At 39.3% G+C, this 15,145-nt stretch overlaps 1 protein-coding gene across 1 annotated transcript in view; it reads right to left on the bottom strand.

The window, feature by feature from the left end:
* Nucleotides 1–15,145, bottom strand: part of LOC127454388 (threonylcarbamoyladenosine tRNA methylthiotransferase-like) — a 594,560-nt gene that overhangs the window by 279,110 nt on the left and 300,305 nt on the right. Inside the window, exon 8 of the mRNA XM_051721568.1 lies at nucleotides 12,639–12,742. Within this exon, the coding sequence (XP_051577528.1) occupies nucleotides 12,639–12,742 (104 nt within the window). The remainder of the gene's footprint in view (nucleotides 1–12,638; nucleotides 12,743–15,145) is intronic.

Below are 15,145 nucleotides of genomic sequence, written 5' to 3'. Positions count from 1 at the left end.
TTATAAGTTGTCTCTGTATATTAAGCCGAGATAGGAGAACGTGTTTGAACATCAAAAAATTAAAAACTTCACCTTTTTGTCCAAATACTTTTTGGGGCCACTGTAGCTCTTATTCTCAGTGTTGGAGACGCCCAGCACATCTGGAGGTGTTTGCAGGCTTTGGACTGGCAGTCTGAGGCCTGTCCCATCATTTCCCATGTGTGTCTCATTTACTGCTAAGCACCCAGACCAGCCAGCAATGCAGAAATGAGTAAACACAGCCGGCCAGAGAGGGAAAGAGAGAGAGAAACTGGGGTGTTTACCCTGTCTGAACCTTGCTGGACTCACGGTCGGGTTCACGTTGGAAGTGAGGCTCTTGGACTTAACCCAGAGTGGACTCAACTCGCACAGGAGTCAACTAACACCACATCTCATTAGTTTCACGTCCGCAGACGAGCCCTAAAGCATTATGCCAGCACTTTCACTACCCATCCACTTACTCCTAGACCTCAGAGGAGCATATGGCAAGCCAATAGACTAAATAACTCAACACTCGTACAGAACCCAACAGGCCTTATGGTGTGGTTTTGAGCATTGGGAGCTTTGTGTGCTTTCATTCACGTAGCTTTGTGTTTAAATAGCAAACCACCAAACACTGGGAAGTCCACGATATATTGTTAATCAAGGAAGGTTACCCACAAAGCCCTTTTAAAGACATAACACACTTGATTGCAGTTTTCTTTCCTGTGTTGGGGTATTTTCTATTGAAACAGGAAGTTTGGACAAGTCATATTGAAGGGCTCACTTCTAAGCATCCCACAAATGTATAATGTATGCCATCTGGAACACAGATATGGACAAATGAAAAATTACCCTACGCAATGGAAAACAAACGTGCATAACCTGTGAAGAAGGCTAAAACAAGGTTGATTTGCTCTTAGAAAATTATTATTGTGATTCTTAGATGGACACATTATAAATCTAATCAAAAAGGTTAAGGCAGGTCCACTCGTGCAAGACAAAACATTTGCACATCTCAAAATGGTTTCTGAGAAATACTCCAAGCAAACAAATTTTACTCATGAAGTTTGATTTGGTCCGAACACTTCAGAAGTGTACTGGCATTCAATTCCCCCACTCTCAGGGGTTTGAGAGCTAATTCAAAAGCATTGTATGTGAGGTCCTTTCCTGATAACTGGTCAGATCAAACAAATTCTTAATGAGACATTATTGGTGTCCAACTGGCTTACAAATGATCATGAATAAATGAATAGCGCTAAATAAATGATAACTTCTTAAAGTGCCATACCAGTGGACAAGCTCATTTCACATGCTGTTGATAGGTTCGTCTTGGCATGTGCTTAGTGCACAAATCAATAAACCTACTGCTGAAGTGCAAAGTCCATGAGGCTTAAAGGTAAATCTAACCTTAATGCTTACCATTTTACCTTATGTAACAGAGATTATTTGTTCACCTATACCATCCATCCATCCATTTTAATTTCATTTTTATTTTTATTTTTTTTTTTTTTTTTTTTGTGTCAGTGATGGTTATGATAGTTTATAGATGCTATAGATAGATGTTTGTTTTGTATTTTTGTTTTGTTTTTTTTATTTTCTCCCCTTTTTCTCCCCAATCTGGAATGCCCAATTCCCAATGTGCTCTAAGTCCGCGTGGTGGCGTAGTGACTTGCCTCAATCCGGGTGGCAGAGGACGAATCTCAGTTGCCTCCGTGTCTGAGACAGTCAAACTCTGCATCTTATCATGTGGCTTGTTGAGCACGTTACCGCAGAGACATAGCGCATGTGGAGGCTTCACGCTATTCTCCACGGCATCCACACACAACTCACCATGCGCCCCACCGAGAGCGAACCACATTATAGCAACCTTGAGGAGGTTACCCCATGTGACTCTACCCTCCCTAGCAACCTGGCCAATTTCACTCAGCACGTTAAAGTGAAAGGATCTCAGAGCTAAACAACGTATTTACCACACATGGCAACCCATGTTAAACTGTATGCTTATGATCTTTGAAGTTAACAGGAAGTGCTCCTGTGAGCTGGACAACTTGGGTTGTGTTTTTCTGCTTCAACTGGTCTCAAACAAGTTTTATCATGAAACCACTTTTGTTTTTCACTACTGTAAAGTGACATAACTGACGAAGTTTCACTGTGCACACTGTACATAATCGATATATTTTTTTTTCGATTAGTCGATTATGTTCAACACTGATTAGTATCGATTAGTTGTTACAGCACTACAAAGGACTGCCTCATAAAATCTTATGTTGACATGTTTAGAAAAGTCAGGAAATGTAAGAAGGAAAGCAAAAAAAAAAAAAAGTCCACAGAAGCCTCCTAAGTGTACGGTTATGAAAAGAAAGCTGATCACTCATAGCATAGATCAGGAGGTGATGTGCATATGGACACCTTAGAGTACTGTAAAGTAATAGACTCCCTACTGCTGTGTAAATAATGAGAGGGTTAATTTCCATTTCACAGCTACACAGATGACCAAAGCCAGCAACGAGGGAAAGACACAAACCCAAGTCAGATCCATGTTGTATTAGAACGAGGCATGCATGTGTTTGTATTTAATAATGCTGTGGCTGAATGGCTAATGATCACGAAGAGCAGGGTGTGTGAACACAGCGGCTAGACTATGATGGGTATCTCAGATCTGGCTTAAACAACGGGTGTAGACTTTGCAAACATGTCAAGAAAAGAACTGGGATGCACAGTTTAATCTGACTGTCCAAGAATTAAGAACCAGTGCTGTATGCCAATTTCAATATCAGGGTCCATTTGAAAACAGAGGAGGTAATTTCTACCAGGCTGCCAAGAAATGGGTTCTGATGACCTGATGCACTACAAAAAATAATGTAATAATCTGTATTTTTGTCTTGTTTTCCAGTAAAATATATAAGCCTCACTAAAAACAAGATTAATTCAATTTAATTCAATCTTAAACTCTGAATCTATGCATTAATGATTTGTCCTTTGAATGCTGAATAAACTCAATTTCACTTTCAAGTTTCAGCAATTATTGACCGTCACATCGCAGATCAGCTTTTCAAATGGATGAAATGAAGTGTATTTATAGAGCTACAGTGAATGTATGCAGTTACCCTGAAGATCTGAGTGAAGTCTTGGCTGAGTTCAATAAATGGAGCACAGTTGAATCAATGGATCTATTGCTGATGATGAGACTCTTAACATGCTGAAGGCCAGTGTTAAATACACACTCTGCACTACAGTATTTCAAGGAAAGAGACCTGGGTTTGTGTTTTAAACATTTCATCCAACCGATCAAATGTTTTTTTTTTTTGTTTTTTTTTTTAATAACATTGAGGCTCTCCAAATCTTCACTTCTACATGTAAATTTAGACTATACAGTCAGATCATCCTCTTTTGGTAGTTGCATTCTATGGAGCGAGCACCATTTGTGCTTTGAGAAAATGTTCTATAGGATACACAGCAGTATAAAGCACATCTATGGATGAGCGTCTGACACTGAGCCAGCCTCTGATGTTCAGATCATAAGAGACTCTTTCCAGACAGCCCTCAGAGAGACCGATAAACATACACATAGGAAATATCTATGTCTAAGCCAGACTGAATAAGACAGGATGGACTCGGTAATAACAGCTGCTATTAACAGACATAAGAAAAGCCAGAGGTCGGTAAACTAGCCAAAAACTGTATGCAAGTAAAGGTACAATTACTTAAAAAAAAAAAAAAAAAAAAAAAAAGTACTAACATACATAATTTCTTAAAGTATCCAATTAAAAGAGTACTCAAGTAGTGAGTAACTTGTTACTTTCACAAATGACATAATGGGCGTTAGCTCCCGTATATTTCATAACACATTTAACATGTATTACATAATAATAATAATAATAATAATAATAAATATAGATGCAAGCAGTAATTAAGGGGCAACGCACATCAACCATTATTAGGCACAACAATGGCAAAAAATAAGTAAAGCAATCTGGTCATGATTTTAGGCAAAATGGTTGAAAAACCATGAATATTATCAATTGCAATGGGACATAAAAGCTTATTACTTTTGACAAACAGGTGGTGCTGTCACTAAATTGATATGGTATGGTCAAGGTGCGGTCATGAAGACACATATAACGTTTCATGTCAATATGCCAAAGTGTTGCCGAGATAGAGCCTGAAAACCATTCTGGCACCGTGCCATCAAATTCATTGTTGTGTTAAATGAAAATAGTTTGGTCTATCAACACGAAATGGTCTGAAGTTGGTCTGATTCGATTTTGGTTCAAATCTGACAAACGCTCTAGGAGTTGTTCGAAAAAGTAGGTTTTTAAAGGATTTCAAAATTGCGGACAGGAAGTTCGATTGATCATGGCATAATTGGTATCCACATTCTCGGCATGACCCACGGAATCTACCAAGACTGATCTCATGACAATAGCACAAAGAAATCAAAAGTTATTAGCATTTTATGAAAATTTGGTATAACTTTTGACCAGAAGGTGCCGCTGTCCCAAAACGTTTTGGGTACCTTCAGGGCATTGTAACACATAACGAGTTTCGTAAAGATATGTCAATGTATTTGAAAAATGAAGCATTTTACAACAAAATTAAAAATGGCCGACACCCAAAATGGCCGACATAGGACAATTTGTTATCATTCGACTCTGCATCATGCACAGAATCTAACAAGGCCAGATTTGTGATTTTAGGTGAAACCTTCAGAAGTTATAAGCAAAAACATGCATTTTTCATATCTCGTGACCACTAGGTGATGCTGTGCCGAAACTGTGCAGGTATCCTCAGGTCATAGTTGTCATAACACACACCAAGTTTGGTGTGAATATGCTAAAGCATTGTGGAGATATAGCCTCATGTCCAATTTGGCGTGCTCTACTTCAAATTTGTTCATGCGTTATTCGAGAACCTTTTGACTAATAAACTTGAATTCCATTAATTTTTTCCAGCCTTTTTGTCAGCCTCGTCTGAAGAGGATCTGATTCAATTTTCGTGCAAATCGGACAACTGGTCTAGGAGGAGTTTGAAAAAGTATCAATTCGTCCCGAGCCAAGGAATCAGAGGAAAAAATAATTTTGATTCTAGCACTTATGGTTCAAAAGTTATTAGCATAAACATATGTGAGACTTTGGGCAGTTGGTGGTGCTAGAGGGTTTGAGTTAGAGACTCAAGATCATCCTTTATTAATGCCTACTTTCGCTATTTCATTGCTTTTAAAGTCCTGTGTGAATTATTTTTTCAGTGTAGTTACAGTTTTCAGTGTCAAAATTATTTAGATTATTAGTTCTGTACAGCAGTAACGCCGCTCTCTAAACGCAGAGTATGCAGCCTGTGTGGGGCACCAACCCCGGTCGCGGAGCACTCACTGTGTCTGAACGAAGAAATTGGTTCACTTTGAAGAGCTTGATGCTGCAACAGTGACAGACTCGGCTTGAGTGACAGTATGTGACAGCACGCACAGCTGTGTGAACTTCTGCTGACGTAAAAGTCCCATTCAATAATCTCTCAATAAATTACACTTTAACTAAAATTAAACCCAGTAATGTAACGACAGGAACTGTAACGAAGTAAAATATATTTATTTGAGAGTAAAAAGTAGCCACTTTAAAATCTACTCAAAGTATTTTTCTCAAAAGTTACTCAAGTAAATGTAACGGAGTAAATATAGTGCGTTACTACTGACCTCTGAGAAAAGCTAAGTGAGACTGACAGTAAAAAGGGATGTACAGAAACATATAGTGGGGTTATAAAAAGAGAGAAAGAGGGAAACTAATTAAGCAAGCCTAAATAACATTCAAAGTGTTTGCAGTTTCTGTGGGACTTTTTTTTTTTTCTCTATTAGGGATGTTAATGATTATTTGATAATTGATTGATTGTCAAGGATAATTTGATTGATTAAGCTTATACACTGATGAGTCAAAACATTATGACCACCCACCTATTATGATGTTGGTCCTCCGCGTGCCTCCAAAACAGCGCCAACCCGCCGAGGCATGGACTCTACAAGACCTCTGAAGGTGTCCGGTGGTATCTGGCACCAAGACATCAGCAGCAGATCCTTCAAGTCCTGTAAGATGTGAGGTGGAGCTGCCGTGGATCAGACTTGTTTGTCCAGCAAATCCCACATATGCTCAACTGGATTGAGATTTGGGGAATTTGGAGGCCAGGGCAACACCTTGAACTATTCATCATGTTTCTCAAACCATTCCCGAACAATATGTGCAGTGTGGCAGGGCGCAATCTCCTGCTGAAAGAAGCAACTGCCATCAGAAAATATAATTGCCATGAAGGGGTGTACCTGGTCTGCAATGATGTTTAGGAAGGTGGCATGTGTCAAATTGACGTCAACATGAATGGCCAGACCCAGGGTTTCCCAGTAGAACATTGCCCAGAGCATCACAGAACTTCCCACAGTGCATCAAGGTGTCATCACTTCCCCAGGTAAACAACACAGAGGTACACGGCCATCCACGTGATGTAAAACAAAACAGGACTTATCGTACCAGGCAACCTTCTTCCACTGCTCCAAGGTCCAGTTCCAATGCTCACGTGTCCATTGTAGGCACTTTTGAGGGTGGACAGGGGTCATCATGGGCACTCTGACCGGTCCGTGTCTTTGCAACCCCATAGACAGCAGGGTTTGATGCACTGTGTGTTGTGACACATTTCTCCCGTAACCATTTTTATTATTATTATTTATTTTATTATTTTTTTCTCCAAATTTGGAATGCCCAATTACCACTACTTAGGTCCTCGAGGTGGTGCGGTTACCTCGATCCTGGTGGCAGAGGACAAGCCTCAGTTACCTCTGCTTCTGAGACCATCAATCCGCGCATCTTATCACGTGGCACGCTGTGCATTACACCGCGGAGACTCCGCATGTGGAGGCTCATGCTACTCTCCGCGATCCACGACAACTTACCATGTGTCCCATTGAGAGCAAGAACCACTGATCGTGACCACAAGGAGGTTACCCCGGGCAAATTTGGTTGTTTAGGAGACCTGGCTGGAGTCACTCAGCACACCCTTGATTCGAACTTGTGACTCCAGGGGTGGTAGTCAGCATCAGTACTCGCTGAGCTACCCAGGCCCCTACCGTAACCATCATTAAAATTTTCTGTGACTTAGTAGACCTTCATTGCCCTCAAGCATTGATAAGGCTTGGGCGCCCAACACCCAGTCGCTGGTTTGTGGTTCGTCACTCCTTGGAACACTGTCGGTAGGTACTCACCACTGCTGACCAGGAGCACCCCACAACCCCACTTGGGCCTTGATATGGGCTTTAACCTTTAAATGCATGGGTGTTTACACCAAACATTATAACATTCCCGGGTCTTTAGAGACCCGACACTTGCAAATGGATCTACAAAAAGCCCAAATAATATCAAATTTTCAGAACATTTTCAAGACAATTGGAAAACAATAGAATAGAATATATTCTGATATACTTTGATGTTTTAGTTTTCACATATCAAAGAGATGATGCAACAAATATAGAACAAATACAGTATTCATTACTCCCACACTGAAATGTCACGCATCTGACCATCCTCGTGCCTGCGGCCAAATCACAGCCGTGCTGAATAGGGCAATACAGCACTTTTGCTTGTGTGATATTGCTTAAATATGTTGCATTGGTATGAAAGCTACTGTTAAGAACATAACCGTAAGCACAAGATGGTGTGCCATCCTACACCCAACCCACATTTGAGAATGACAGCAATATAGGCCAAAAATCATCATGCAAAGCATCCAATATGTATTTTCTTCTCTCCGTCCTTACTTTTACCCATGTGAAGGGCAGACAGGAGGGGTGGCTGTCCTCTCCTAATGAAGCACACAGATTACATCTCCACCCTCAAATTTATTTCACTTTCTGCTCTGCTGTACGGTTAATGCTTCTGAGGAAATGACGGCGAATGAGCAAGCGCCTGGAGTTATTCCCCCTGCCTTTTAAATCATTCAAATCACCTGCTTAAAATGGCAGCCGCTGACTGCAAATTTAGCTCAAATCAAATCTGAATAAATCCATAGAAATATTTTTGCAGTTCAGCGCAAATGAAATAAATCCTCACTTTGGTAACACAGCTGAGAATTACAATTAATTGCGGGTTCAGGAGAGGAAGATGAGCATTGACAGAAGGTTAAGAGAATATTGCAGCAGGTAGCTAATATTAAGGCAAATGCATATATAACATATTTTGCCTTTCATGCAGCAGATAATTCAGGTTTTTATTCATGAAATGGCTTGTTTATTTTTTCGCTTCTACTTCTGTGTAGAAATGCAAGCCCTCCAGCTGGCATTTCACAGTCGTTTTCTCTTTTATGCCATCTCTTAACCTTCATCACCTCATGTTAGCAGAATATGGTGATACTGTGTAAACATGTAAGTGTTGCTCTTTATTTCCACATTCATATTTCAATGAGCTTGTTGTCAAACGAGACGATTTATGTAGACCATCTGTGCAGGTGTGTATCATACATTTGTGTGTTGTACATTCATGTATTGCAATAAAGCTGCTTTGAGTGCTGTATGCATATAACCATACAAGTTATGCATTATGAGTGAACTGGTGGGTTATATTGCAGGGTGTTTACCCATGAGCATGGATTTTGCCCTTACAGGTACTTGGAACAGCTGTTGGTTTCTCTTAATTGGCCAAATATGCTGCAGTCTTCTCACTAGACACACTAGGGCTATGTTCCAAATTAAATACTGGGGTATTGCATACAGCAATATTTGTGATATACAGAAAATTATAGTATATATATATATATATATATATATACATACACACACACACACACACTGTACTGCACAATTTTTTGAAATAATGTAGTGTCTGAAACAGTGTCTAGTATGCAATAAAAGTTGGTATACAAATGTACTGTTTTCTCCATACTACTGAACTACTTACTCCATACTACACAGAGCATAGGTACACTGAACACAATAAAATACATAAATAAATAAAATTAAAAATACATAAAGTAGTATTTGAAACAGTATCTAGTTTGCAACAATACACATTTTATGTCCAGAGTATTATCTTAGCGTTCTGCTTATACTATGCAGTGTATATGTACATTGTACACTTTTACACTTTTCTTTTTTAAATAATAGGTGTAAATGTATGTAGTGTTTAACAATAAATGTTTTTGTTTAAAATGGTAAACAAGCATACTATTTACAATAGTACGTGAAACTATGAAATATGCAATGAAGTTTTGAATTTGAGTATGCTACATTGTTGTCACGATACTGTGTTACTATTTTATTTAGTTTTGTTTTGTTGTGCACTTTTTTATTTTTATTTTGAATATATATATATATATATATATATATATATATATATATATATATATATAAACTCAGCAAAAAAGAAATGTCCCTTTTTCAGGACACTGTATTTTAAAGATAATTTTGTAAAAATCCAAATAACTTTACAGATCTTTATTGTAAAGGGTTTAAACAATGTTTTTCATGCTTGTTCAATGAACCATAAACAATTAATGCACATGCAACTGTGGAATGGTTGTTAAGACACAAACAGCTTATAGACGGTAGACAATTAAGGTCACAGTTATAAAAACTTAGGACACTAAAGAGACCTTTATACTGACTCTGAAAAACAAAACAAAAGAAAGATGCCCAGAGTCCCTGCTCATCTGCGTAAAAGTGCCTTAGGCATGCTGCATGGAGGCATGAGGACTGCAGATGTGGTCAGGGCAATAAATTGCAATGTCCGTACTGTGAGACACCTAAGACAGTGCTACAGGGAGACAGGAAGGACAGCTGATCGTCCTTGCAGTGGCAGACCACATGTAACAACACCTGCACAGGATCGGTACATCCGAATATCACACCTGCGGGACAGGTACAGGATGGCAACAACAACTGCCTGAGTTACACCAGGAGCACTCAATCCCCCCATCAGTGCTCAGACTGTCCGCAATAGGCTGAGAGAGGCTGGACTGAGGGCTTGTAGGCCTGTTGTAAAGCAGGTCCTTACCAGACATCACCGGCAACAATGTCACCTATGGGCACAAACCCACCTTCACTGGACCAGACAGGACTGGCAAAAAGTGCTCTTTACTGACGAGTCGCAGTTTTGTCTCACCAGGGGTGACGGTCGGGCTCGCGTTTATCGTCGAAGGAATGAGTGTTACACGGAGGCCTGTACTCTGGAGCGGGATCGATCTGGAGGTGGAGGGTCCATCATGGTCTGGGGCGGTGTGTCACAGCATCATCGGACTGAGTTTGTTGTCATTGCAGGCAATCAACGCTGTGTGTTACAGGGAAGACATCCTCCTCCCTCATGTGGTACCCTTCCTGCAGGCTCATCCTGACATGAACCTCCAGCATGACAATGCCACCAGCCATACTGCTCGTTCTGTGCAAGATTTCCTGCAAGACAGGAATGTCAGTGTTCTGCCATGGCCAGCGAAGAGCCCAGATCTCAATCCCATTGAGCACGTCTGGGACCTGTTGGATCGGAGGGTGAGGGCTAGGGCCATTTCCCCCAGAAATGTCTGGGAACTTGCAAGTTTGGTGGAATAATGTATTATTATTATTTCTTTATTTTTTTTTAATCCAATGTTGTGTAATAATGTCATAAATTCTCTTAGTCTGATCACATAATGAGTCATGGAACTTTTTTTTTTCATTCAAACTGGAAAAGGAAGGTCGAGTGCACTGCATTGTGAGATTTGACAAATGTAGTAGGTCATCCTCATGCATACTGTGCACTGTACCAATAGTACATATTGTTTAAAAAATAGTATGTATATGTCATTCTGAACTGTAATGGACATATTAAATAATAATTTATAAACCACTGATATTGTCTGCAGTAAAAAAATAAAAATAAAAACAAAACACACACACACACACACATCACGAGAACTCAAACAGGAACTGTGAAAGTCTCAAAAACATAAGCAGAACGACCCAAAGAGGCTCTCGGCAATGTCCACACACACACTTAAAACAGAAATATTCAAAGACAAACACACAAATCCACAAACACACACACACAAATGCAAATTTCTCAATACAGTTCAAACGTGACATACTGACACTCAACCAGCCCAAAAAAAAAAAAAAACCTTTGCAAGGATTGGAGTCTAATGACATGCTCTTTAGTAAACTTAATGGCCAAATAAAAGTTCTTTAAAAATGTCACAAGATTTGCAATGTTGCTTAAAGGAATAGTTCACCCAAAAATGTAAATTCATCAAAGTAGTTCATGCGTCTGAATCCAAACGTTATCACGCAGAAGAACCAATGAAGTTTGAGGTTATCAATGTAGCTGCCATATTGGATTCAGTGATGTTTACATAGTTTATCAATGATTTGATTTGAGAGTGTACAACAACTTAAATTATGGTCAGTTCATCAAACAAAGTGATTATAGGCCTCTAGAAGACTTGGAATATGCATGGACTACTTTTATGACTCTTTTGGGTGCTTTATTAATTGCTATATTGAGTCATTTTCTATTGCCATTTTATTGAATTAAGTAAAGAGGACTGGATTAAATTATCATTAAAACTCATTTTGTGTTCCAAAGAATAAAGTCTTATGGGTTTGGAATGAAATATGGTTAGTATATAATAAAAACAATGTTTGTTTTTGGTGAAATATCCCTTTAATTTTATTTTGTCTGCTATATAATTGTGAACACATTCAATATATTGCCAATACCTGCATGGAACACACAAAACAGCATTGTGCAATCCTTTGCACACCAACACACACCTCAAATTTCATGTCTGGTTGCCTCTTAAAATGTTGCAGAGCTATAAACACTAAACACAGTTAAGGAGAGTGATTTTTGCAGTGATGAAACAGCACAGACTAAAAATCTAGTCCCAGCACACCTCTAATGAATGCAGCTCTCTAATAAAAGCTGTGATAAAGTGAGCCAGCTCCCATACAAAGAGACTCTAGAGTACAAAGAGGTACACAACCCCTCAATCCAATCAAATCCTATCCTGGGGAGATGGGATCAGGGCTGCTGTGTGTGTAAACATGGCTGGCAGCCCAAAGCAGATGCATTGGCACATCTGCTGACGGGCATTATCTCTGAGACCAAAAAACATAAGCATGTGTCAGAGACAAATAAAGCTGCCCTTTATTTGGCCCCAATCAATACACTGTACTAGAGCTCAGACAAAGCGATAAGTATTTAACCAGCTTTGGGTTGAAGGAGGCTCTTAAAAACACATCATTCTTTTTATCTGCTATTGATGTGTCTCGTAAAGAGAATGACTTTGATTACCATAATGAAATAAACATTATTACAAGGGATTAAAAAAAAAAAAAAAAAAAAAAAAAACTGGTTTTAAACTGATCTTTGCCTTGCAACTGATGCTGAGAACCCTTTAATACTATGCGAGTAACCGTACTTCATTACTAAGGTAAAATTTTGTGGAATTTGTACTTGCCTCGAGTACTATTTAAATTGAATACCACTGGAAGTGAATACAAGGAAAAAAGTATACTTTGTACTCTCTTGCCTCATTAGTGATCTAGGTTTAAAGATTGAAGGGGGCGTATTAGGCCTAAAAATAGGGGAAAGAGATGATTAAATAGGGGAAAGTGATGATGGAAGCAGCCTGACTGAACTCACCCTGAAAGGACTGTCTGGCTCTTTCCACAAGTTCCTCTATGGGGTAACTGGCCAGATCTCCCCTGGCGTGCTTGGTTTTGCAGTATGTGCAAGCATTTAAACAGCTGTGAGAGAGAGGGAGAGAGAGTAGACATTATCAACAATGTGTAGATTATAAACATCGTAAAGCATGTTGAGGGCATTAGATACACAGTGCTAAGCATGACTGATATCAAGGCTCCTTTTAACAAGACCAACATGCCTGTTCTGCTTTGAAGTTTCCTTAACAGACTGTAGAGCTGTGGCCAGAGATAATTTCCCAGAAGATGGCAAAATACAAATATAAATGGAAAATGTTCGAGCTGTGTCAGTCTGAAGAAAACTGTCAAGAAATCCCCAGGTAATATTGCCACCCAAATTAAAATAAATTATATTTTGCATAAAGACAATGAAGCCAGTTTTAAGACCATTAAGACTTTTTTTTTTTTTTTTTTTTTTTGTTTGCATTATGACATTATTTTCAAGACAATTAAGCACATTCCCTATTGTATCTGTTAGTATTATTATTATTCCTCCCAATGGGAGTCTTTGGCAGTCCATAGAACCGTTTTTAGAAAAATTATGAAATTTGGCACACTGATAAGGGTGGTCGTAAAAAAAGTCCCCATAGCAAATTTGGGACCTCTAGGACAAACTCCATAGCACCACAACCAGTTTAAACATTCACTTTTAAACCGTTTGTCCTAGAGACACCATTATTTTTTTGTCTGATTACTCTCCTATTGATGATTCAAATGGACTTCTCACATTAAAACTCTGCCCATTACAGTGGCTGCCATCTTGGATTATGATGTTTAAAGTTTAAAAGTTTCACATCCTTCAAACTTTGTCAGATTTGTCCAAAAAATGTCTTGAAATATTCTCCAGACCAAGCCGTACAGAAATGGTAATACAGAATTTAGATTTTCGCCTTTGTTTAAGTTACAGCAAAGTTAACGAGGTCAATGTGAAAATGGATTTGAGGCTGTATCTCAGCAATGCTTTGTCCTATTGAAATAAATCTTGGTGTGCTTCATTAGGACCATGGTCTGAGGGTACATTCAAAGTTTGGAGACAGCACCATCTCTTTAGTTCCAAGTTGTAAAGCTCTGTCTGGATGAGTTTGGTGCAATGATGAGGCAATGCTTTTCAGAACAATGATCAATAACTGGCTGACAAGAGAACAGGTCAGCTACATGGAAGAAGTTTGTGATGTTTGTTTGTGTGAGCTTTGCTGAATTAGCACCACAGAGAGCAAAACTGGACGGAAGCTCTGAGAGTTGTCTCATCTTTTATCACCACTGTCGATGAACCCCTGTCTGGCCAGAGTTCAAATGGCTACAGAGACACTGGCTCTGTCGCAGGCCAAATCTCTGACATAGTGTCAGGACAGTGTCTAAGAGCTCAGAGGAGCGAGTTCAAAATCCTCAACCACCACAAAAGTGTATCATAAGCCTCAGAGAGCAAAGTGCCCAGCATTGCTTCCCTTCCAGCTATAATGCAGAATAAAAGTGCTGAGCTAAAACAAGATTTGTGGAGCTCACCTACATGGGCCTCAAGCCACCTCTCAATGTGTTGAGTCTAATTACAGTGATTAAAGCTGGAGCTTGCCTCCAAAAAGTTTTACAATGTAACCACAGCTTTAACAGATGCAGAACCAAATGATTATGGGCATGTTAATATTTGTTCTGGTCCAAAACCTAGTGAGCTGCCTTGCTTGCTACTGACTGCATAGGCAGCTATCTTCTAAGGCAGTATTTTAATAGAAAAGGAACCTTATAAGTGACAGACTTAGAATGCTCCACATAGGCAGCACATCAAAATGCAACACAAATAGTTCTCCCCATGTGAAGTGCAATTGGATCTAATAGAGTATAATTTTAGCATGTTGTTAAGCTAAGAATCACTTTGTTGCCTAAGGTCCCTCAGTAGGGTTACCACCCGTCCTGTATTTAAAGATGAAATTATGTGTACTGTATCGAATCAATACAGGAAGCAATTTGTCCTGTATTTAAGCTTGTACGATGGCGTGACTGCGAAATTGTTCAAGATCATTTATGTAACCTTGATATTCATTGGACATTGTGCCAATGGTGAGTAAGGAACCGTCTCGTATGATGGCGTGACTGCGAATTTGTTCAAGATAATTTATGTAACCTTGATATTCATTGGTAATTGTGCCTACGGTGAGTAAGGGACCATCTGAAAAGTCCTCACATTGTGCTAAAACTTGCTAAAACTGGGGAGGGTGTGGTAAGGGACCATCTGAAAACTTCAGTCAGCCCGTCAACATCTCTAGAGAGAGTGTCCCATATTTTATAACTTCAAAAGTGGCAACCCTAGGCCTAAGGGTCAAACTGAATGTGTTCTTGAACTAGAAAATGCTCGACACCTAGTGCAACGAATAGAACTGAATGCAAGTATTTACATTTTGAAGTTCTTTTAAACTTGGCCCAGAGTCTAAAAAAACTTTACGCTCATGTGTGAGA

The sequence above is a fragment of the Myxocyprinus asiaticus genome, chromosome 16 (genome assembly GCF_019703515.2).
Source record: "Myxocyprinus asiaticus isolate MX2 ecotype Aquarium Trade chromosome 16, UBuf_Myxa_2, whole genome shotgun sequence".
NCBI classification, from domain to species: Eukaryota; Metazoa; Chordata; class Actinopteri; order Cypriniformes; family Catostomidae; genus Myxocyprinus; species Myxocyprinus asiaticus.
This window is presented reverse-complemented; position numbering and strand designations above follow the sequence as displayed.